Source organism: Schistosoma mansoni, chromosome 6 (genome assembly GCF_000237925.1).
Source record: "Schistosoma mansoni strain Puerto Rico chromosome 6, complete genome".
NCBI lineage: Eukaryota > Metazoa > Platyhelminthes > Trematoda > Strigeidida > Schistosomatidae > Schistosoma > Schistosoma mansoni.
In genome coordinates, this window is record NC_031500.1 from 6,302,622 (window position 1) to 6,328,529 (window position 25,908).

The window sequence follows — 25,908 nt, forward strand, 5'->3', positions numbered from 1 at the left end:
ATTTATTAAAAAGAAACAATTCTCTCGCTCCACATGACTCATGATTTTCAAATGTGAAAATGTAATAGTAAAGAGATATAATTATAAAGTATGTAACATTTTAATTTGATTCATGAAACTTACAAGGTGAATAAAATTTCCTAAGACTTTAAATTGAAACGCTAACTCCATGAGTATTCATCCACGTAGCTATAAAGAATTCTTTCTTCATAATAGGAAATATTCGCCACAACTCAATCGCTTAATCTTAATCATCACCTTGACTCATGACCTTAAAACTTTCGATTTTTCATAAATAATTGTTCATTTATGTCCCTCAGGTTCTGATTGGCTAACGACCGGTTAAAATCACTTGGTATCACTTTTAAACTCTCTCTCTCTCTAGACCGTCAATGTAGTATAATCCAACCAAATTTATTTTTCAAGAATTCTATTAACGAAATTGTTATATGAATTTCATTCGACTAGATAATAAAATTTAGTCTTAATAGAATAAATAATATGGATATCAATTCAGATAAACTTAGCTAACAAACTTCAATAGGATAATATCTCCGCTAGCATATGAATAGTTTTGTCTAAGCAGTTTATTATTCTCCAGGGAAGATAAAGTGAATATGAAAACTGTTACACATAGACATTCCACATTTATTAGAGGGCTAAGAGAGTTTTGTCATGCAAACAAGTGAATTTAGCAAAGTTATGGTAACCAATATGAGAATTTTAAGCAGTGATGGATAGTGGTTAGCAAAAAGAATCCAAAACGCGAGTTCCATCCTATTTGGGACTCGTCAGCTGGATGTATCTGCATCTCAAAATTGATGTTCACTCTGGAACAACAATGGGAGGATTCGAAAAATCAAAATATATGTAGTAAAAAAATTTTCAAGATTATAAAGAAAACAACTTAAGAATACATACATTCAATTCAGTGTGGTTATTTGTGTTTTGTAATTCACATAACACAGTAATAAATGAACTAGTTGGGTTATACGAGAGACCATATTATTTCTAGAAACGATATATTTTAGTTAAACCATTCATCAGATAATCCCTACTACAACCAATACAGTTGTTGAAGTTGACAACAAAGTGTTTTCTTCTTTTTGATTTTTGCTGTTGAAGCTATGTCAATCCAATTTTATACACCTCAGAATTATATTCTATGATATTTTCATTAATAACAATAGCTTATCAAACACCATACAAAGAATCATCTTATTCTTATCTTTGAAAAATCAAGAAAACAAAGTTGTATAGAAAATAGAAACTATACAAAGAGAACAACTAAGTGGTTATGTCTTCTTTACTAAATTTGGCAAAATTATACACTTTCATCATTCATTTCGCCTTCATAATCTAACACTGCATTCGACATATCAATACTACTCACTAGAACAAGATTGGAAATACTTATAATGAAATCCCTTTTTGTCTATTATAAGTGAATCCTTTAGTTATTCATAATCTTAATCAGTGAGTAGATTGCAATTCTTAAAAGTTCTATATCATATCAAGTAGATCAAATGGTTTTAACAATATTTATCTATTCTTCACTGTCACCTCTACAAACCCGAATTCTTCATTTTATTTTAATAATCTTCCTTAATGGACAGTGTAACTTTGCTGAACGCACTACTAATTAATTTAATGAGTAATTGTCCAGTACTAAAATTAAATGATGAAAGATATTACTCCACAGAAAGGCTGGATGATTACTCATCTACTACACCTCATAACCACTGTTTTCTCGTTACGTTCGGGTAATGATCCAGGAGGACTACTTGAGAAATCGAATATATATGTATGGTAGTACAATTGGTAACTCTATCAACAACTTCTGTCAACACTTTGATATAGCCTTTGTAGCAGTCCATTTTATCAGTGTATAATGTCCCTATTAATTACGCTTATATACACTGTTCGACTAAATGACTTATACAGTTAACCTATCTATGGGAACGATTAAAACTTTATCGTCCACAGCCTCTATGATGATATACTGAAACGCATATTAACACCACAACAAATTGCGTTTACTTACTATTAAACCGATTTGATGGTAGAATCACATCCATTCTTGGCTAATATATTGATTACATTATAATGAATGTCCCAACATTATTAATTCGTTCATAAGTATGGGCTAATTTATAAAATTAACTATAATCAACCTTATACATAATACCTGCAAAAATAAAGCATTGAAGTTGACATTAATATTTACTTGATTGTTTATTTGTAACTAAAAATAAGTTATCAATGTTATTCAGTGTCCATTCACTATTTTATTATTCTATTGTCTTCTACTATTTCTTTCAATTATAGCTTTTATACCTTGTATTCCTTGTGTTATTTATTGGTCTATGCATTCATACTCTACCACCGGATACATTTTCATTCTTGGAACTTTATGTTTATCTACATATTTTAACGTATTGGTTAGATAAATTTCGTGAGGTAAGCGTATCCAAAACAATTATTCCTTTTTATGTATATACTTTGATAAATGTTTTTCAAATAATTATATGATATAACCCTGGTACGGTCGAGGGTGGGGAGAGTCCGCTCTCCCTCTCGAAATGCTCTCACATGGCCACGCGTATATAGCCTCTGCCACACAAGTCCTACTCACTGCCTTCTCACACCAGGGGTATTGTTTACGGAATTGAGAGGACGAAAAGCAAATGTACGGCGCTTTAACGGGGTTGGTGGACACGGAAAGTCCACCTAGAGGAGTTGGAAAACTCTGATTCCAAACCAATGGTACACATAGGCTCCAGTATCCTGAGGGAACAAATGTCGTATGAATCAATCGTTGGTCACCGGCTACCATGGAAATGCATCTCCTTACGATGCTCCACTGCCTTGTGGATCAGATATTTAGGCCAAAGGCTCCGGATGTGGCCCCCTAAGAAAACCACCTGTTTCGGTTTGGGCACCCGGGCAGTATCACATCCTTCACACAAATCAAATGAGATTTGTGTAGCGCATATGTATCTGGTTCCCCTTTGTACCAATATTTATTTGTTTAAATAAAATAATAATAAACAAAATAAGTTTTGAAACGCTGAAACTTTTCTTATGTTAAAGTAGCTTTTTCGTATCATAAACTGGTATCAGTTGGCGAAATAACAGAAAAGTAACAATTAACTTTTTGATCCCTCTGCATTCAAAACTCTTTAGCAAGATACATCTACGTTATTACACTAGAAACAAATCAGAATCTTTAAATTTTATCAGTAATAACATGAAACTACAATAATTAAAGCCCAATATGACCCACATATTTTAACGTCAATCTGTATCTCTATAGAAAGATTATCATATAATGTATCACATGTTAGTAAATGCTTTGTTATAAGACTTGAAAATTTTGAATTCCATTTTGTGTGTGGTCATGAGTATGCACTACTGAGTAGTCTTAAATTGTAATGATGCACTTGTCTAGTATTCTTTAATTTGTAATAGTTTATCATCTAATGTTAGTTTATTATGAAAATTACTTTATAAATCGCTTTTATGACAAAAAATCAAGTTTAGTTAAAATATAAACACTAATTCCAAACTACTAAATTTTTTATGTTGGTATAAACCATCTCAGTAATACTCGCTTTTATAATTGATTACATATAGTCGTTTACTTTGATCAGCCAAACTAAAACTGAAAAATTAAAAATAAGTGTAAATCAGAATTGAAGTTGTTAAAACAATGAAAGATGGATGATAATAATAATCCTAATTTAAGTATTCCAAGGTTGATGCTCACTCTGGGACCCTAGCCAAGTATCTTTTCCTTCAAATGCCACCACATTATGCACTTAGCTGATGAGTCCAGATAGCCACTGGATCGTGCAATGTCCCAAATAGGACAGAACGCACGTCCTAGATTCCACTGCTAGTCATTAGCTACCTCTCCTTAAAATGATTGTAAGTTAATGACAATATCGAGGCAAACCGCACAAAATGTACATATGTCAAAGAGACTGATGAATTGTAGTCGTGTTATATCGTGTGCGCTCGTAATATATATGAATGTGCAATTAGAGAGGAGTGGATTTTACTGATCGGCGCAATGATGATGCATAAAATCGTACGAGTAGTCTTGATTGCGTATCGGCCCTGCTACTGCCTAGCCCAGCCAGTTGAGTCCAGAACACAAATAATAGCCTCGGCAATATCAATCATTATTTACAAACACACTGGGTTTTTATACAAACCAAAGTAATCAATAAACTGATTATAACTCAAGAATCGTATGATAATAAATCAAAGATCAAAATAAAGCTAATGATAAGAGAAACACGAATATGAATAGTTTAGTTACGTAACAATTGTACAATAGGAAATAGGCATAATACATTGGTCGATAAATAGTCCTTAGAGTTACCATTCATAATTCACCAGGGGATATAACAAGTCGCAAACAGTGATGAAAAGATTTAAAAACAAACAATTTATACATATAAGGATAATAATAAAGTAAAACAAGTTATCGTCTATAGTCCCAAACCACCGATTTTCACTGATTCTCTCCAGTTCCTACCAGAAGTCTTATAGATTTTATTGGAGAGATATCTGTTATATTCTTACTTCAGTCAGCACCTCGAAGTCTGGTCAATATTGGTTGACTGAGAATATGTAATTATTTTCTTCTTAGTCATCTCAATCAGTAACATTATTTCACTGATTTTCTAACTAACTATTTTCATTAAATAAAACTCATTAGCCTATTTTTCCATAATCACCCGAAAAAATATATTGCTGAAGTACTCAACTTTATTCTACACTGTGATATGTAAAGTTCTTAATTTACTGTTACATGATCATAGACGTCCTTAAAGCATTACTCGTATATGTTGAGACCACATAGTTAAGTGTTGAGATTAAACGCAAGATACTAGATGATAATAGCCAATCGATTTATGGGGTGGTGAATTTTTTATTAACCGATGTATTTAGAATATGAATAACTTATATCTATCCACCGCCTACCTCCATGGGTGATTTTATCAGGCATAGAAATATGTCAAAAGAAAGCCATAAGAGGCCAAAGAAAAACTTGATATCGGTCTGTAAAGTCATTCACTTTCGATCTGAACCATGTAGATAAATGCAAACTACCTGGTTGATGTGCACTCGATTATCGTGACTGACGGTTGAGGACGGGTAAAGTAGCTCACTGCTGGTCACAGTGGCTCAGATCTATCTCCAACCATATCATCTATATCTAATGTTTTCCACTACCACTAGAACTGTTGCTACTTCTACTACTCTATTGTTTCTCTTTACAGTTTCATCTCTCTGTACTTGCATTGTGACAGCGTGGACTGATTTACAAATGTGCGAGGTTTTACGCTTTCTATAACTAACTGGTCATATTCCTATGAATAAAATCACTATTTCAATGTATTGTTTATAATAATGTATCTATTTTTACTCTTATAATTATAAGTAGCCGTCTTGTAAGTAACCCCAGACATTAGTAGAATTCACTCAGTGAATAAATTTTGTTTAATAACAATTTTCAATCCAAAAAAAATGCAGATATCTTTAAAAACTAGTATACACTAAAATGATGTACACTCACCCAGCTTGACAATGTCATGATTCTATGAAGAAGAAAACCAAACACACACACACACACACTTGCCTTTATTACTGATCTATGAAATGATTACGACATTCAAATCACATGATCATCTTCTGTGTTAGTTTTCGTCTACCACACAACATAATTTTATTTATTTAATAACATTATTTGGTCTTAGTTACATTATTATTAAGATTATTATGATGACTACACTGTAAATACAAATAGATGATAAAGTGGTGATAACGATTATCGCAAAAGTTAGACGAATATGTCACTAGTTAAAAACTAAGACAGTAGAAAAAGAAATGGTTTCGACTCATGATTAATCGAATATACTATACAGAAATATATTCATATATAATAATGTTTATGAAGCGTTCATTTTTAACAAAAATTAATGTCAGTACAGACGAAGGTAGTTGAAAGAAACGAAAAAACGATATTATTAAGATGGAAATATCACCACTGGTAGTGGTCAGTTTCATGTTTCTAATGGTTTCCATCCTTCGTTAATTTACAATCTAACTCGATCATCATTCCATATGTTACTAATGCCATTGTTGACCCACCCCCCTCCCCCCCATTATAAACATTTTAATAGAACTTTGAGAATTCATCTCATAATTAATCATTAGTAAGAATATAATTATTGTTTGGATAGATTATTTCTGGGAATAAGTTCATTTTAAAGATTGACTCCAAGATATGTTATTTCAGTTCCAGTGAAAAGTCTTCATTATTGATAGAAATAAAATATTTATCACCGATGGCATTGTCACATTACTGTACAATATTCCAGACTAATTGACACTCTATTTGTTGTGATTGTCCTAATGAAACGGTCTCTACTTGCATACTCACTTACCTGTTGACATATCTCTTAAGTCGAATGAAGTTAGTTAATGAATCAATTTGATTAACTATAAATCTGTTTCAATAATCAACAGGAAAGTTATACATTCATCTAATAGGCTTTTTTTCACAGGTTCCCATATTTTTTTTCCCTTTATACACCCTAATAGATGAGGAAATTTTTATCTGTTTATTGTAACAAGTACTCTACATCAAGTGAACAAGCTGTATTGTATGTATCATTTAGTCTTGATTAGTTTGCATAACTCAGCTTATTAATAATAAGTCTTGTTGATTGAACGCTATATTCGGATCCTAAGCTAGTCTCGTAACCCCCAAGCTAGAACTACACAGCGACGTGAACACAAGAGAAAAGGCGTAAAATGTGTGAGAAGCACGTTACTCCAAAGGTTCATTTATGTACAGAGAATATAGGGTTTTTATAGTATTTTAAAAGTCCTTGGGTTTTCCTGAAAATTCCAGAATACTACTAAACTTAGTAGCAGTGTAGCAACCAGCCTATCAGAACCTCTACATGTGACTTTTCATTTTCACGATATTTCTAGCAAAACTTCTAATCAAACGCTGATTGGATAAAATGCTTCTTAGTGTTTCCTGAGCTTGTCATGTCTATTGCGAGAAATTTTCAGGATCATCCCAATAATTAAAAAACCAATTCACCTTTGAATACATAATGTTAATAATTCACTGGCTAATTGAATTGTCAGTAATCTCATTCATATTTTCTTAGTTTAAAACTGATAATAACACTTGGAAACTTAATAAAACTCAATAAAACAGATACATTCGTATTATGCTTCGATAGTATTTTTTCTTCTTTTATTGAAATACTGTAATGCATTAACTCGACAAAATCTTATGATCTGTTTAGATTATAGTTAAGAAGTAGTATTATCACCAACAAATGTCTGAAAACAAGAAAACTGCTCAGAAAACAGTATTAAAAAAAAATAGAACAAAGTGACTCAACCATTGGATTTCAAATCTAGTGATCTACATATATCAGTTGACTTCTAGCTACATCAAAAGTACATATCCTCGATGTATCCAAGATTTGAATGAAACTTTTTATTGAGTTCTGCTTAATTTTTATTAATTCTATAACTTATACAATTCCCTGATAAAAACCAGATTTAATTTGTGTTTAATTTCAAAAAGAAAAACTCGTATTACACTTTTTTTTTACAAAACTAACAGTGTAGTTATGCTAATGATTACTTTCTACTTATTATTTCTAACATACTATTTCAGGTTACACTTAATCCAGGTGCAACGTACATTCAGAAATTTGCAGTTCATTTAAGTGCATTTTGGAATAGTTATGATATGATCATGTGTTTATTATCGATTATTGGTATTATTCTACGTTATTATGGTATAATTAATCAAAATTATTATATGTGGGGTAAAAATCTCCTAATTATATGTTGTTCATTATGGTAAGTGTATATATATTACTATTTAAGTTCCACTTTCACCTAGCCCACTTTGTGTTGAATAAAGTGCCTATATATATATATATATATTGTATAGATACTTGAAGTTCCTGGGTTTGATCCTTAATACTGTCTTGGACATGTACTGATAGGTAGCTCTTAATGATTAAAGTCATTCTGTGATATAAAATGTCTTCATGTTAAACAATGTTTTGCATATTCTGAGTGTATATATATCCTAGTTTAATACAATTTTCTAATAAAGGCCAAAATATACCGTAAATCACTGTTTACCAGTGAGCAGATTAGAAAAATACCCTGAAAAGAAAAACTAGAAACCAAATTATTTGTGTTCCTCCTGATCAATCAAGTAACCAGAATACTACTAATTTTTGTATTACCTATAGATAAACCAACCTTAAAATTAAGACACCTTTGATATTCCCATTTTTTGAATTTAAGTGTTAAAGTCTATAAAAGTCTAGAAATTATCTAAGCAACCTGTGACTCATGTGTTCAATATTTCGAACATGATGGGTTTTTTATTGCATATTAGTTTATCCTCAATAAACAATAACTCTATTGAATCACAGTAAAGGTATTCAACTAACAAGCCCTTTATGAAACTACTGGAGTAGCTCAATAAAATGAATAACTATTGTAAAAATATAGCAAGCAATTTGATGGATCACTTAATCCATCATTTATATAGATGAATAAAGTTAACAAATGTCCCAAACGGAATTGGAAATGGTTTAGCTGGCATAAAGAATAAAGTAAATGTAACAAGAAAAATGGTTGTAAATGAGTATTAATTACACTGACAAATATATATTGATATATCCTAGTCAGCTTCAATACAGTACGCATATATAAATTTAGTAAATTTATCGCTTAAGCAAGCATAGTTTGGAGCCTTCTTCTAATCATTTATTTTTGTAGACAGCGTCATTAATTTACTTTAATATTCGATTTCTTTTCATTATAAAACAGAATATCATTCTTCGATGAAGAAAACAAATAGTTTAGGCATTCTGAATCATCTAAACCCTAGATGATCTACAAAATGGCGTATCAATAAACTACCAGAAAAAATTATGTTTTGATATTTAAATGGTTAAAGTGATTAACAGGACATCCTAAACTTGTAGATTTCATCCTACAAGGCATTCATGTCTAAGGTATAACTGTACTTCATCCTGTCTAATTACTTTAGTTCAATTCCTCCCATCACAATATAATCGTTATGATCCAAGAAACAATGATGGTCGAATATGACACTATATATAACATAGTAACTCATTAATCATTAATTGTAACAATGACAAAATAATGAAAACTTTTAAATCTGATATACTTTCCACCATTCAATTAGTGTTATAAACAAAATGATAGATTTTATTCTTAAAAATGCATGGATTTCACAAATATATTGCTCATTTGATACCTCATGGTATTTCCTACCGATGCCCAATTGAACAATGAGTCAGTTAATGCTGTTTACTGTGTATACTAAACGACTGATAACTTAAGCAAAATTCTTCTATTTCCAAACTATTAATTAAAAATTCAGATAGACCACCCAAATACCTTTTGTTATTTGTATTATACAAACTTAAAAACTCAGGTGATTAAACACATGAAATACATAATTATGATCCACTATAAATAAGAAGTTTCAATTTGTATAAAACTATGTCATTGTTATTACAAGACCAAGTAACAGGTATCCAATTACATTGAAATCATGAACTGATCAGTGGTGGTCTAACGTTGATCGGTTGATGATTTTTATGAAAATTCCACAATCTTCACAACCCTGAACTGAAAAGGTATCCGATTAATTTACTGTGATCTATGAAGGGTAAGACGATTTAATGAGTCAAATAACAGCTTACAATTAAGACAATAGAACAATTTCAATAAATACACATCAAGAATATATATACACTTATTCTCTATCTTAACAATAAGTAGTAATTTGTAAATATTATATGTACTCTAATTGGTTACTAGGGAATTGTTAATGTGATTATGTATTTAATCGAACTTCAACAATCAAGGAATACATTGTTGTTACTTAATTAAGTAATATGACATCACTTGTCAGTGTATTCAATGCTATACAATAAATGGTAGTGACAGACGGGTAATCTTGCTCAACTTAATTAATGCATCTATCAGACGCCATGTAAAAGGCGTTTATTCAATCTTATGACTAGGTAGCTCACTCTTGGGCTATTTGGATCCTCACCACTGATATTATTTGATTGATCCTTGGAAGTGAAAACTGCTTAATTTTTAATAAGCAGAGATGATAATGTGTAGTAGTGGAATCCAGGACGTGTGTTTCGTCCTAGCAATATCGCGGCAATCGGCACAGGATGCACATATTGTGGAGTGGGTTACTTACATCCACATAAGTAGTATATTGGTGATGGTCAGGCATAGAATACATTTTGGCAGAAGATAGATAAGGAAAAAACCGAAACGAAGCGCAATCGGTATGAAAATACTGATCAATGGAATCAGAGAAGATGGACTGATATTTGCAGAAGAAACAGTCAAGATTGAAACAATTGATTGTTATTTCGCAAATTAACTTTTTACTGTATGGTTATCAGATTTTAGTGAGATAGTCTGCAAGTTATGCTTAAATACATTCGATTGCCCCCAGTCGTGTTCTTGTTCACTACAATATATCAATAAGAGATTGATCAATTACAGTCCTAAACATCGATGGGAAGATTCAATCAGCCAATACAAAATGCCTGGTATTTTCTTTTCTGTTTTTCTTTTTCTACTCTCTAGTATTTAACTGAAAACAACCTATACGATTTAAACAGCTGTGAAACACCCTTTTTCAGATAAAAAACACCTAGAAAATTAGGAAAATATACATCGCTCATTATTTCAACAAATATTAGCAAAGAGATTTGAATTGATTAAGAGAAACAGTTATAAATTTCAACTTCATTTCTGAGGTGGATTCTTTCAGATAACCCAATCTCCTATCGGATAAATTTACAAAAGGTTATGCTAAAAGATGTTAAGCAAGACTAATTGAATGTTTCTTGTGTTTCTTCTCAATCTTACCTTTCTAAAGTTGTATTGAGTAGGATGTATATGAGATCCACAAACATTTAACAGTTTTAATGTTGTCATCTAGGAACATTTTATGTGGTAACGGGAATATATTCAGTTCAATTGATCAGTCAGTTTTATTATTCATAAAATTGGTTATGAATACGTATGTCGATTCAAACTGCTACAGCTCAAATATCACAGTCTGAAATGAGATCGAAATCAAAAGTTATGTGTAAACAGAGTATGAATTCAGCTGCAGCACACTGTGATTGAATTTAGTTTAATAAGTCCATTAAACACTATGTTTATGCTACACTGTCATTTATTGTTACATATTTCGCTTTTAGGCAAATGCGTTTTCTTGAATTGATGCAAATTTGGCGATTTTCCGGTCCATACATTTATATGCTGGTGAAAATGGTAGGTAGTATCCTTTTGTTCATCGTTTAATTTCAGTTCCAAATGACATATTAATGTGATGATGGTTAACTTCGTATATCGTACCTTTTTTAGCGATTCTCCTGAGTGACCTGTGTACCACAAGATTCACTTCTGGATTTCACATGTTTAAGCATTCCTCAATATATTACTTAAATACTAATGTATTTTAAATCAAGAGTGCTTCTTATTTACTTGAGGTTATTCACTCCCACACGTATCTACTACCTTGGCGCAGTAGCCGGGTTTGAATATCATGATGATCCGATCTAGCCATATTGACTGAAAACAGTAAACTTAAGGTCTTGGAGTGACGTCATACTCCCGACTGTAATGGAGTGTAGCAGCAGTAATGTGTATTTCACAGACACCTAAAATCCGTATCTATGTAGCCTTTCCACATTGTAAAGGGAGTGTAACAGGTCAATCCTAAAAAGGCCACATCTCACATTGTCCCACGGGTTTGCGTTACCAGCTGAAAGGAATTAAAAGTATAGCACTAACGCATCTAGAACTTTTCATAAAAAAGCTGTGTCACCGGCCCCAAGCAGTTGTCTTTCGGAAACTGCAGTCACGCTCCAAAATCTTCAAGTTCATCACTAACCCGGTTTCCTTCACAGATACCGCAGGAAGAAGTATCCCTTCTCAGCATGACTAACCAGGATATGAAAACTTCCCTACCGCCCCTGACAGCACTGGAGATAATGTTGCTTACCTGTTTTTAGCCAAATCTGAGTTGAAAATGAAGAAAAAGACAAAGCAAATAGTAATTATAATTTAAAAAATGATTTCTAGTTCAGTGCTTGAAAGGAATCGTTTGCACATTTATATAGTGATTTGATGAATACAAAAGATATCTTGTATTAGGATGTAAATATCAAGCTACACCAATTCTTAGAATGACATCCAAAGATTCATTCTTTTTTCACTTGATATGAATATAGTAATCTCGAATTAAGGGATTTCTTATGCAAAGCGATCAAACTTGAAGCTGAACTTAGTAGATCTATTTCTCTAAATTTATAATCAGTTCGTTACTTTTCTTAAGCCCAAATAGACTCAGTGCAAAAACTTGTCCATATGACTCCATATTTTACTTTTTGACCCTTGATATAGTCTTTTATGCAGTTTTTGGATAATCTTACACTGTCTCTAAAATTTCAGTGTATATTCCTGAAAATTCAGAAACTGAATATCATTGATCCACAAAGATTCTCGGCGAGACTATAATTTATGGACGAGACAATCAAAAGCTTTTGAGGGATTCCAAGGTTACGGCGCCAATTTCAGTACCCGATGCTCATGTACAATCGGTTCACAGAGAATTTTAAAGAAGACTTGTCAATTAAGCGGCTACAACAAATGAGACTACTAAGAAGTTGCTGTATTTGTAATTGCGGGTATTAAGTGACTTGTAGACCTTGTGCAGACTACCGTGATGTTGTCCTTCGATGTAATATATGTTGAAGGAAGACGTTTGCTAGAATAAGAACTTTTATCGCTCGATCCAGATTGAGACTAAGGCATATTACAATAATTGCCGCGGGTTGTATAACAAAAGCACCAGTAACATTGGCTGCAATAATCGCAGATGTTACTGAAGCTCCGGCTGTTCAGTGGTATGAGTATTGTAGGGACATATCCATAATAAAAATGATAAACTTACACAACCGGAGTACACACAAACAATATTGAAGCTATGTGGTCGAGGCTGAGAGGGTTTTGTGACCTTATCATGGCTCCAGATACCAACTATTATGGAGCCATATGGATGAGTTCCTCTACCTTATGTATTACGATTTTAGAACACTTGAACCTTTTTCTAACCTTGACAAGTTTTTGGACCATATAAAAGAAGCGTATCCAGTTTAATTATTTGGTTTTTTATAATATATTTTTACTCTACGCTGACTGTCCACTGATTGGCTAACATTTTTCAAGGTCACTTAAGATTCGTTCAAAGGTCGTCCATGAATCATAGTCTCGCCAGATTTTCTAACGATATCCCTGGGTACATAAGCTCTCTGTACGTTTCAATTCTCTACCTATTTACGTACATATATTTGTTCGATCACTTATCAAGAATGAATTCATCTATATTATGCATAGTAATTTGCATAGGTGGAACTCTGAGAGAGAGATACTTACCCCCACCTTCTTTTTATACATCTGATAGGATGCTTAAAGGAAATGAGCTAGCAAATCTATAAATACTTCTAGCTTCTTTCTTATCTGATCAATAATGAATCACTACAAAACGATTTTTCTTATAGTGTCATAATTTTCTATGAAACTATCTTCTTTTTTTTCATTCTCTACAATACTTTTATTCTTACTGTCATGACATTAAGTTTAGTTAGAATCTGTCAACAATCATCTCTGGATGATTTGTTTAACCGTTTATATGAATTGAATTTAGTATTATTATTTCCAACAGCTTATGTCCACAATTAGAAGGGAAACCATAAATTCTGTTTGTTTGTTTTTTGCATAAAATAAACCAAACGATTAGCGTAACTAAAGTACAGAAGGCTGAAAATTATTGAATTGGCACCGAAATTATTAAATAAAATGTAAATTTGAAATTTGGCATCTAGTTTGTTTTTTGTTTTTATGTTGTTGTTGTTGTAGCAAATGAAATTCCGGAATTTTCTCTCATTTTAACAGGAAACAAACTTATAGTACTAGACTTTGAATTATACCTATAATATTTAAATTATGTGTAAAGTGAATATACTGCAGTGTAGTCTACTTATATCCATATAAGTAGTATATGGCCATAGTCAGATATAGAATGTATTTTTGCAGAAGATAGATAAGGAAAGAACTGAAATGAAGCTCAATCGGTACGAAAATACATGAACAATGGAATTAGAGAAGGTGAACTGATATTTACAGAAAGAACAGTGAACATTGAGACAATTGGTTGTTAATTTGCAAATTAACTATTTACTGTATGGTTATCAGAATTTAGTGAGATAGTCTGTAATTTGTGCTTAAATACATTCGATTGTCCCCAATCGTGTTTTGTTCACTACAATACTATTTAAATACTACAAAAAGTAAACTACACTGATGAACCAATAAGATTTAAGAAGCCTGCTCTGGAATTATTGCGTGAAATTTAAAATCCAATGACTGATATTCAATTAGTATTGTTTTGTTTGAATCTTCCCATTGATGTTTAAGACTGCAACTGGTCAGTCTCTAATTGGCATATGTGTATACTGTGCGTATTGTCTCGATATAGCCAATGACTGATAGTTTATGACTCGTTAAGTGCCATATGTCAAGTGTGTAAACTTTAACATTGAAAGACTAAGGTATAAAAACAAACTTCAGTAATTTCTAAGATGATGAAAAGATTAGATTTTTCAGGATAAAATGAAGTGATATACCCATGACATGATTTACAATAAAAACTATCTGCATAAGCACTCATCATTACAACTACAAAATGTTCTTCCACTTCAGTCCTCATATGAACTCCTAACCTTAATTCTTAACCTTTTTTTAATTTATCACAATAAATAATTTAATATGTCAATGTTCATTAACCATATAAAAACTGTTTATTCATTGTAGCTGTAATACAATTCTATACAGTTTACTTTACCAAATGCCTTCATAATTCACAGCGAGCACACTTTTTTGAGATTATAGATGTGAAATCCAATGATCTCCATTTCCAAAGTCAGTCAATTTTCAACCTACCCGCGATGATCGTCTAATTCTGTTAGTAATTAGCTAACTTTCTCTTTAAACGGTTGGTTTCACAAGTCACCATTCTACAATTAACATCGTGCCTTTTGTAATATGACAACTAGAATTTCAAGCCTAAGTTTTTGCTATTTCATCAGTATTTGATAATTAGACCTGTTCATTTACATGTACTAACTGAAAACTTAACTGTGAAATTTTTCTTTTAATTTATGTTACAGGTTCGTCTAATGATTCCTATGCTTACACTACTCTTTCTTCCACTGTTGGCATTTGGTACAATACGTCAAGGAATTATGTATCCTAAACATACCTATGTAAATCTTGAAGCTGTTAAAGGCATTATGCTTAAACCATACTTCATGTTATATGGTGAAGTGTATGCTGGTGAAATAGATCGTAAGTAATATTTTTCTAATTGCGTTATATCTATCAAACTTCAATAGACTATAATTCTGTTATGCGACGACCAAATGTGAATTTAACGCACAAAAGTCTGAGCATCCAGAATCTAATGAACTGATACTTAATAGCATTTGAAATTTTAAAACTAAACAGTAGTGTTTCAAAGGCTACCTAAACATGTTATTGTAAATGAGAAAAATATAGTTTTGATAATAAGAAAATTAGGAACGATCATTCAACGAGTGAGATATTTGACTTCCATCCACTAAGTTGTAGGTTTGAGCTGAACACTAACTACCACCATTTGAGAAAACGTTTAATATCAGTTGACTTCACATTTAGAGTGTAGCTCGAAGGACAGTATACAAATCTGTACCTGGTAACGTAATAAAACTATAAAACCTTCTACTAACAAATTTACTGAATTTACACAATCATATTAGTTCAAATTAATCTACAATCCAGTGTTTTTTGGCCTAGAATAATTTCTGTAGGTTCCAAATGAAAATTATCTTCAAAAGATAATTGAAAGTTATGTATTTATAGTTTCCTCTAATATTCTTGGCTCCAAATTTTCATCCAACTACTCATTCAAACCATGTGGAAAAAGAAACTTTTTTCTAAGACAAACTACTTTAAATTAAACGAAATACCGCTTCACACAATTGGTACCTATTGTAGTGAACAAAACGCGAGTGGGGATAATCGAAAGTATTTTAGCACAACATTACAAAATATCTCATTATGAGAACCATATAGTGAACAGTTAATCTGCAAATTAACAATCAATTGTCTCAATTTGACTGTTCCTTCTGCAAATATCCATCCATAGTCTCCGATTATAATTGTTCATGCATTTTCGTATCAATTGCATGTCGTTCCCGTTCTCTCCTTATCGATCTTCTACTGAAATACATTCGATGCCCAACCACCACCATATACTACTTATGTAGATATCAGTAACCCACACCACACTATAAGTATGTGTATCCCTTTTTTTTAACTTAAAACCACCTGAAATGGTTTGTCATTATATTTAAACTCTTAAAATTAAAGAATACACAATTGAATGATTACATTTTGAAAAAAAAGTAACTTTTCAATTGTTTCAAAGTTAATCATTAAACTAATCAATTAGAGAGAATACAATGATTGGGGGGTAATTTATGAAGATAACAATTTTAAAATGGAAAATTCCGGTCAATGTAAAGTAAAATCATAGTTTGAAGCATAAAAATAATAGTGTTTTATGATGAATAAATTTTGTAGTTCTTCTAATGTAAAATGTTTTTGCATGGATTATTTGGTTTCTATTAATTTTAAATTTTTAACGATATTAAGTGAAGTGGATGATTAGGGGCATTTTTCTTGGAAATCTCATCGACTCTAGTGATTGATGAAATCCAAATATAGATAGGACAAGAAAGGTTTGTTTAGATTCAACCGCTTTATACAACTTATAAAAAAAATAAGATTACCTAATACCTAATATGGTGTGAAGGTGCTACATAAAAGTACAGACAGAGAACATAGATAAGCTTTCTTTAATGGATCACTGACGTTTTTGAAGCACTGTTTTTATATTACAGAACTAGTAAGTACTGTAGATTTTTAAAATTGGTGGGCAATTTTTTTAGGTTGTGAACTTCCATTGACTGAGGTGATTGGGACATGTGTGACTAGTCATAGTTTATTTTAATGCGTTATACTAGCTACATGAAATTAGTTTGTAAAAGTCTAGCAGAGTTAGAGTCTAGTGGTTTATATTTTCAGCTTTAGTAAATTCACGAAATAGTACAATTTTTAGGTTAGATGGTTATCTCACTCCCAACATGGTTAAACTTTTCTCTGAAACCTGTTCAATTCAACCTGAAGCTGGTTGCTAGTGAGCAAAGAAATATCTCTTGCTTGGGGTTCTTCTACTAATGTGAATCTGTGACAGAAACTATCATCAAACTGAGATAATCTAATTTTATTGATATATTTGCAATCATAGATAGAATGTCTCGAAAGGCACACGATTAGTCATCTTCTTAAACTTTACAAGTGCATACTTCCATCAAATAGTTTATCTTAAGTCAGTAGAGTAATGCCCACACATTTTCTCAGCTAATAACTGTATATCAGTCGATTTCTGATTAAAAACTAATTTATCCAATTAATCTTCCAGATTTGAATATAGTTTTTATCACAAACCAAGATTGGCTAATGAACCATCCAAAAACAGGGAACACCAGACATCTGATTTGTTCTAGTTTGAGAATTTGAAATATATGTTTGGCTTGTTGTTTTTTTAATCTGAATTCCGTTTAATAGAGATTCCGAGGTCGGCTCCATGACCAAACTATCAGTTTACCCATATTGATCATCCAACAAATACAGAGAAATAAACAAATGACAAACAGTCTAGCTCAGCAAAAGTGAAATCCTTAAATGAATAAATATTTTGTCTTTTAATCATCGTTATGACATACTTCGAAAATAATTGCTCTCTAGAATATCAATTAAGGGTTTCATGAGTGAGTGAGTTTTCAAAGACAGATAAGATCAAATGTGTAATAATTTTAGAGGTAATGAAGGAGTCATGGAATTAAAAACAAATAAAGTGGGTTACGTAATAATTGAATAGAATTTGGAGATTTCATATAGTTTAAGAGAGACAAGTGAGCGGAAATGTGTGGGAGAAAGGGGGGTTTAAGAATTGGGTAATAGAAGAGGAATATAATAAAAAACTAAATATTGACCAAAATAAAACTAATATCAAAAAGAAACATAAAAAATGGATTACCAGGGTGGTGATAAGTTTATCACTGTCTCTTTTTGAGTACATAGATCCAATTTGAGTTTTTTTTTATTGCGATCGCTTCAAAAAACCGGAGGGAAGTTGTACTTCTTTGTTTGCTAATGATTTTGAAAGCATGAAAAATATCAATGGTGTGCCCGTTGTCCAGTAAATGCCGAGCTATTGCACTGTTGAGAGCCCTGGTCCCTCGCAGTCTCAGTTTCTTAGGAAAATGCTCAGAAATACGAACATATACTCTTCTCTCGGTTCTTCCAATGTATGTGCTTCGGCACTTACATATAAGTTGGTAAATGCAGTTGGAGCTACTGAGAAAAGAAGACTTATTGATTTTAGCTTGTTTGAGTGAGCAGTTAGTTTCCCACACCGTTGTCAGTTTATCTGCTGGGTAGGTCGCTTTCAACGCAGAATTAAGTCTGTGATTAATTATTCCAGCGATTCCATCCACTTTGAAGCGTAGGTATAAGAAGCATGTTTTCTTTTCCACTCGATCATACTTTACTTGAGGGTTGGTGTTTGCATATTTGTTTTGTCTTTATTTAACTTATTATATTTATAATCTTAATGGGTGGTAAATATAATTTGCTCATTTAAACAAGTTAATATTTACATATCACATTTTCTTTATACTGAATACAGTAAATAGAATATTTAAAAAGAAATACTCTTATTACTTTCTTTTAACCAATCAATCATTATAAATACTTTAGTATTCATTAAATGTTCTCAATCATTCACAATTCGAGTCAGTATATTATAAAATTTAGAATATACTTCTATCTGTTTAAATACCCAGCAATTTCAGTGTCCTCTTTTATTTCAAACAAATTCATATGATATTTAAATCTTCACACGATTAGAATAATTGCTGTGTTGTAATTCATTATTTTCTGTAACCTGAATAAAACTTAGGTTTATTTACCCGAGGGCGTTAAGGATGAAATAAAGCAAAAGCTCCCTTGTCAATAAACTTCATTTTAAAAAAAAATTACATATGGTGAAAGAGAAAAGTTATCATTTCAAAAGTGTTCTAATTATACTCGTATTGGTCAAGTTAGATGGATAGGTAAAAAAATTTTAACATGAAAATGATGTAAGCAGAAATGTATAGTGGCTAGCAGTGGAATCCACGACGCACGTTTCGTCCTAACTGGGACTCGTCAGCTGGATCTACCTGCATCTCAGAGTTGATGTTCACTCTGGGACTCGAACTCAGTACCTTTCGCTTCAAACGTCTTTGCGTTATCCACTTAGCTACTGAGTCCTGTTAGCTACTTGCTTGTGCAATTGAGTGAAGTTTAAATTCACTTGGTATTGTTTGTTTGAATCTTCCCATTGATGGTTAGGACTGCAACTGGTCGAGTCCCAGAGTGAACATCAACTCTGAGGTGCAGGTACATCCAGCGGACGAGTTCCTAATAGGACGAAGTGATGCGCGTCCTGGATTCCACTGTTAGCCAATATCCATCTTTGCTTACAATGCTTGTGAATTAGGGCAATATCGAGGCAATACGCACAGTATGCACACATGCCAATTAGAGACTGACCAATCGCAGTCCTAAACATCAACGGGAATATTCAAACAAACAATACTAAATGAATTAAAATGATGTATTTGAAGATAGCTAAAGACCTCCTGACGTCTAAATAATAACCCAGCACACTCTGAAAACTATATTTAAGACAAATTTTTAGTAAAAGACTTTGGTCTTTGTGATTAGCCAAGTTAAATTTGAAGCACCTACCTACTAGTAATCACTTCCAAATATCATTAATTAAATGAAGTTATCATCTAACCTAGCGTCTAAATAGTATCATCCTTACTATAAGATTTTGAGGTTCTATATTCTGTCTTGTGTGTTGAGTTCTGGATACATATTAACGAAGTGCCTTAAACCAAGATGGAATAACTGTTCAATGATTCACAGTCTCCAATGACTATATCGATTTAATATTTGTTCGTTCATGATGATTAAAATTGTATTCGAACCAAATAAATGGATAATAAATCATGTGTTAATCGTTTACATTGCTTTGTACTAAAAGAAATACTTTTATTAATTCAAAGAAGAATATTTAATATTTTTGGTCTTATCGTTATCGGTAAGAGTTTGAATTATCCTGAACCGAAAGTTACTAGGTTCGAGTCCCACCACTGTAAGCATCAACGCCAGAATACAAGTATAGCCAATTTACAGGTACCGAATGCAATAGAATGAGCACCCTATTTTTTTGCTAGCCACAATTCATCTATTCTATAAGACCTTTGACACTGTTTATATCCATTCAAAACTTAATACTTTAAGTGACGTGGATAATCCATTGTTGTTATATATGATGATTTTGAACGCTGATGCAATATGATGAGCTTTTTTCCCACTGTAAAAATTCATTAATATGGTCTATCGGTTAAGTGCTCTGGCGCGAGACTGGTAGGTCCTCCGTTCGAATCTCGCGAGTGCGGGATCGTGGATGCGTACTGCTGAGGAGTCCCCCAGTGGGAAGAAACAGCCGTCCAGTGCTTCCAGGTTTTCCATAGTGGTTTAGCTTCAATTGACTCATGATCTCAACTCTATGAAATTACTAAAATCTCCACAAAACCCCTTCTGATAATGATCATATGTTCACTAGTGACTGGCTCCATGAGGTATTTCTTGGAGTTCTAGTGAGAAGCAGTAACCAGTGGAGTTCAACCAGGTCTGTTGGGAGATATCAACTCACTGATGACATTGGTGAATGGTTGCTCAATTTCGTGGATTAGTTGAAGTTAGACGTTAACACCGTTGGATGCCGGCTCAGTGGTCTAAACAATATTTGTTTTATTACGTATTTATTCACAGTCACTTATTCATTGTGTATTATTGTTTACAATTTACAAATACAGTTAGATAACTAATGATCATGTAATGTTGAACTTACTACTAACATAGCTTAAAAGTAGTATAAAATGCTAATAAGCCAGCATATGATCTTCATCATTAATTCATGAATTCACTGATCAATTCTTATCAAATAGAATAATGATATCATCGATATCTATACAAATAAATAATTAGTTTAAGTATTTCAATTTAAGATAATCGAAGAGCGCAATAATACGAATACACTTATTTCACTGTTCAACTTCCTCTATATCTTACACTCTATTTATTGCCTTTTCTTTTTAATTTAGTCAGTTTACAGTTCACCTCATATTTATTTATTCCTATATTAGATTCATGTCTTTATTTTATTTATTTTTTATAATTACATATGGTGAGATCATTTGAGATTTAATCATTCCATTATGGTTTTCATATTAAGCCTAAGCAACCTGAAAATTATCACTAATAGAGTACAAGACATACATAATCGATTATCATATTAATATTATCATGATTTTTTATCATGAACTACTTAGTATCTATCGGTTACAGTAATAAATTTAAATAATAAAGATACTTTGTAAATATGTTTCATACGCTAATACTAACACATTGAAATTATGTAGTTGAAATCATGAGTCAATTGAAGCTAGAACACCATGGAAAACCTAGAAGCACTGGATGTCCATTTCGTCCTATTATGGAACTCCTCAGTAGTGCGCATCCACGATCCTGTCTCGCAAGATTCGAACCCAGGACCTACCAGTCTCGCGTCAGAGCACTTAACCGATAGACCACTGAGCCGGCCAGTATCCAACGGTGTTAATGTCTAACTTCAACTAATCCACGAAATTGAGCAACCATTCACCAATGTCTTCAGTGAGTTGATATCTCCCAATAGACCTGGTTGAACTCCACTGGTTACTGCTTCTCACTAGAACTCCAAGAAATACCTCATGGAGCCAGTCACTAGTGAGCATTGAAATTAACAGTAATTTTCAATGTTTCTTGGATGTTCATCAGTTTAAATTAAATAAAAATATCTATCACAACGAATTAATCAATAGTGATATTATTTTACGATTTAATGTCTTGTAAATTGGTAATATCTCTTTGGGATAACTACCACTATTCAATTATCTTTATTTAACACCAATAATATTATTGACATATGTCACAGAGTAATAGAAGTAGTAATAATATTAGTGATAGTAGAAAAGATTAGGTTACATGATAGTGACAATCCCCCCCATACGTATGATGGTATTTAAGGTCATTTTGTTTAAGATGAAATTTCTTGGTCATTTTTCAATATTTCTCCTAATATGCTGGATGATTAACGTAAAAACCTAGACACTGATAACAATAAGATATATTTCCAAGCTGTGTTAGAAAATTATAGTGATAAACCAAACCTCAATTTCATAAGGTGTGACTAGAATTCATCGAAAAGGTAGATATGCAAATAATTAGTAGAAACTATTCGATTCAGAACAATAAGCCATAACTCCGTATTCCATTAATTACAATAACATCTTTATTTAATAATTAGTTAATATCTTATTTCCATCTTTCAAGTGAAATATTTCTCGCTTCTAAAGAGAGCTTTCGTCACTGAACAGCTGTCAGCTGAGGAAACTAAGGAATACTGAGGATATCTCTTTTGGCTTGGTTAACACCTCGGCAAAGATCACTCATAACCCTATACGTAGTGTAGAGATTAGTCTATGACGAAAACTAGCCTCAAATTTAATGTTCTCTCTTCAACTTTCCTGCTAAACACCAATTACACATTTTAGAGCCCAGTTAACTTAGATCGGTATGTGATCCAAACAACATTCAACAATCACCACAACTCCCCACTACTTAAAAATTATCATATGTCCTCTAGTGACTAGTTTCGAGAGTTAATTCCAGTGGTCGTAGAGAGAAGCCGTGACCAGGGGAATTCAATTAGTTGGGCGTGAAGCAGCTATCTACGATAATCGATGTCAGCCCAGTGGTCTAAATATTATGTGCTTGCTATGACATGTAATCCTGAGTTCAATCCCTGGTGAGGTCAGTGGTGAACATTGTTGAAGAGTCTCATGCTAGTACGAAAAGGCCTTCCAAGGCTCTTTGGCTCTCAACTGTTGTCTAACTGAGGCTGATTTGTCATCTCAACAATACTACACTTAAGTTTGATTCCAAGGTAAGTGAATATTAATGACTGACTACTTAACAGACAATAACCGATCATTAGGGGAAAATATAGTTGGATAGTAGTTGTCAGAACATTCTTTAGAAGAAAATTTCCTTAGTTATATTCGAAAAAATGTTTTATTCACAAATACTAACGATAGCAACTAATATTCTAGGAATTATTATGACGACAGTTTTCAAATTTTACACCATACCCAACTATGTCTGTGATATTACAATCTAGCTAGTAACAACTTAGTTTCATTTATTTGCAGCTGATTCATGACAGTATCCTGGAAATGTTTCAACAAAGTTACAAATCCCATCCAAAATTTCAAGTTATTTAGAATACTCGAATTTGGTCTCTAACTCTGACAGGACGATGACTCTGCTGTCCAGTATAAGATTATATATTAATCATTAAGTCCTTTATTCAGTATAATTACCAAAGTTTTTATTCCGTTATCCATTATATGATGCAGTAAGAGTCAAATATGTGAGCTGATTGTTAATTGTTCAAAGTTCAAGTCATCGAGTCAGAAAACGGAAACAAAGATATATGGTCAAAAGTTTAACATTTACTCTCTCTCTTCATTGATTTCATCTGTCTCTTGATATAGTCCATTCACGAGATCGACAGGAATATATTTTTAGCATCTTTTCAAGGTTACTAGAATCAAGGATAAAAATGACACGAATACTATCGGATTCTGGATCTCTCTGGGAATGTTCCAAAGGCACTGATTAACTAAAAGTAATTTGAAACCTTTTCTATATTATTGGGATCTACTGGACATTGGCAGATATTTCCTAATAGGATATTTTGTGAACGTCATGCTTTTCTCCTATCAACTTTAACATCTTGCATGTTATAATTCTTTAAAAGACTTTTTATTCACCTAGAATGTTTTTGTTCCTTTCCTTTACTCTTTTTTAGCTATTGATTGGCCTATTGAATCACAGACTGCACCATTTTTAGAAATTGTACCAATCGCAACAGTGATATATCTGTTATACTCCATAATTCTATTTGTCAACGTTGTTATTGCTGTATTCAATGATATATTTGCTAGAGTACGTCAACAATCTGAATTAGTTTATAATTATCTACGATATGCAGTGATCATTGAATATGAATCTCGACCATTGTTACCACCACCGTTTATTATTATCTCTTGGATTTATATGTCTATACGTAATATATACCGGTGAGTTTTACTTATGATTTTCCTATTTGAATATGTTTTTCATCACATACATGACAAACACTACTTTCTGTATGTTGAATATACACATATGGCAGTATAAAACGTTGATAAATCTACCTTTCTGATGGTAATTTAAAATAAATTGATGTGTTCATAGATCATCAATGTTAGAATTCTTTGATTGTTTTGTTTAGAATTTTTAAAACACATCATATTTTGTTAAATTCTATGATTATTTCACTTATTTGAAACAGTTTACGTTCGTTTTTCTTTTAGATAAAAAATTATGAGCATTTATTCTTCAAAAATGGATTATATTTTATACATCAATTCGTTATAAGTATCCAGCTTGTCATGTTGGAATTATTAATTCATTACGTAAATTTCTTTCATAAGATATGAATTCTAGTTAGTTACATTAAGCTGTCGATTATAATCAGAAGAGGGTTTTGTGGAAATTTTAGTAATTTCATATAGTTGAGATCATGAGTCAACTGAAGCTAGACCACGATGAATGCCAGGTCAGTGGTCTAGTGGTTATGCGCTCGCGCGCGAGACTGATAGGTCCTGGGTTCGAATCTCTCGAGGCAGGATCGTGGATACGCACTGCTGAGGAGTCCCACAATAGGATGAAATGGCCATCCAGTGCTTCTAGGTTTTCGATGGTGGTCTAGCTTCAATTGACTCATGATGCCAACCATCGATCATAGTAGGAAATGACAATACTTTAGTTACACTACTTATTTACTAATAAATAATATAATGGTAATTATAAAATGTACACTGAAATATTCCTTTTCATTAAAATTCAATAAAATACATGCACTAATATCTGGGAAATATGTTGATGATTCCTTTTTTTGGTATAACATTCTTCATATGTTAATTTATCGTAATAAGGTTAAAATTCAAATGACTAGTCTATATTCTCTTAAATATTTTATCAATTTACCTGTATGTTAGTTCTTTTTACGTTTACATTATCACATCTAACCAATTTAATGTAGATACACGGAAAGTAATTTTCATTAAAAGTTGATATTAGTTGATAGAATATTGAAAAACTAGTAAGCATCAGATTACTGTTTTACTTTAGTGGTGGACTCCTCATAAGAGAGCATTAAATATAAAATTTTCAGGATATGTTGTGAATACGAACACTAAATCGTAACTTCAGTAGTTCATATATCGATCAATTTATAACAGCATCATCTTTGTCCAAGGTTAGAGTGTAACTATCTGATGGCTTCTATATAGAGCTTTAAGAAAAATTATCTGATTTTGTGTATGTATTCCACAA

The 25,908-nt window shown here is 32.1% G+C and overlaps 1 protein-coding gene across 1 annotated transcript in view; it reads left to right on the plus strand.

Annotated features, from left to right (window-relative positions):
• The window catches only part of Smp_147140 (putative transient receptor potential cation channel), a 116,440-nt gene that overhangs the window by 75,529 nt on the left and 15,003 nt on the right, over positions 1-25,908 (plus strand). The window contains exons 19-23 of the mRNA XM_018798088.1: positions 2,329-2,460; positions 7,721-7,908; positions 11,340-11,412; positions 15,372-15,549; positions 24,338-24,608. Of these exons, the coding sequence (XP_018653064.1) occupies positions 2,329-2,460; positions 7,721-7,908; positions 11,340-11,412; positions 15,372-15,549; positions 24,338-24,608 (842 nt within the window). The remainder of the gene's footprint in view (positions 1-2,328; positions 2,461-7,720; positions 7,909-11,339; positions 11,413-15,371; positions 15,550-24,337; positions 24,609-25,908) is intronic.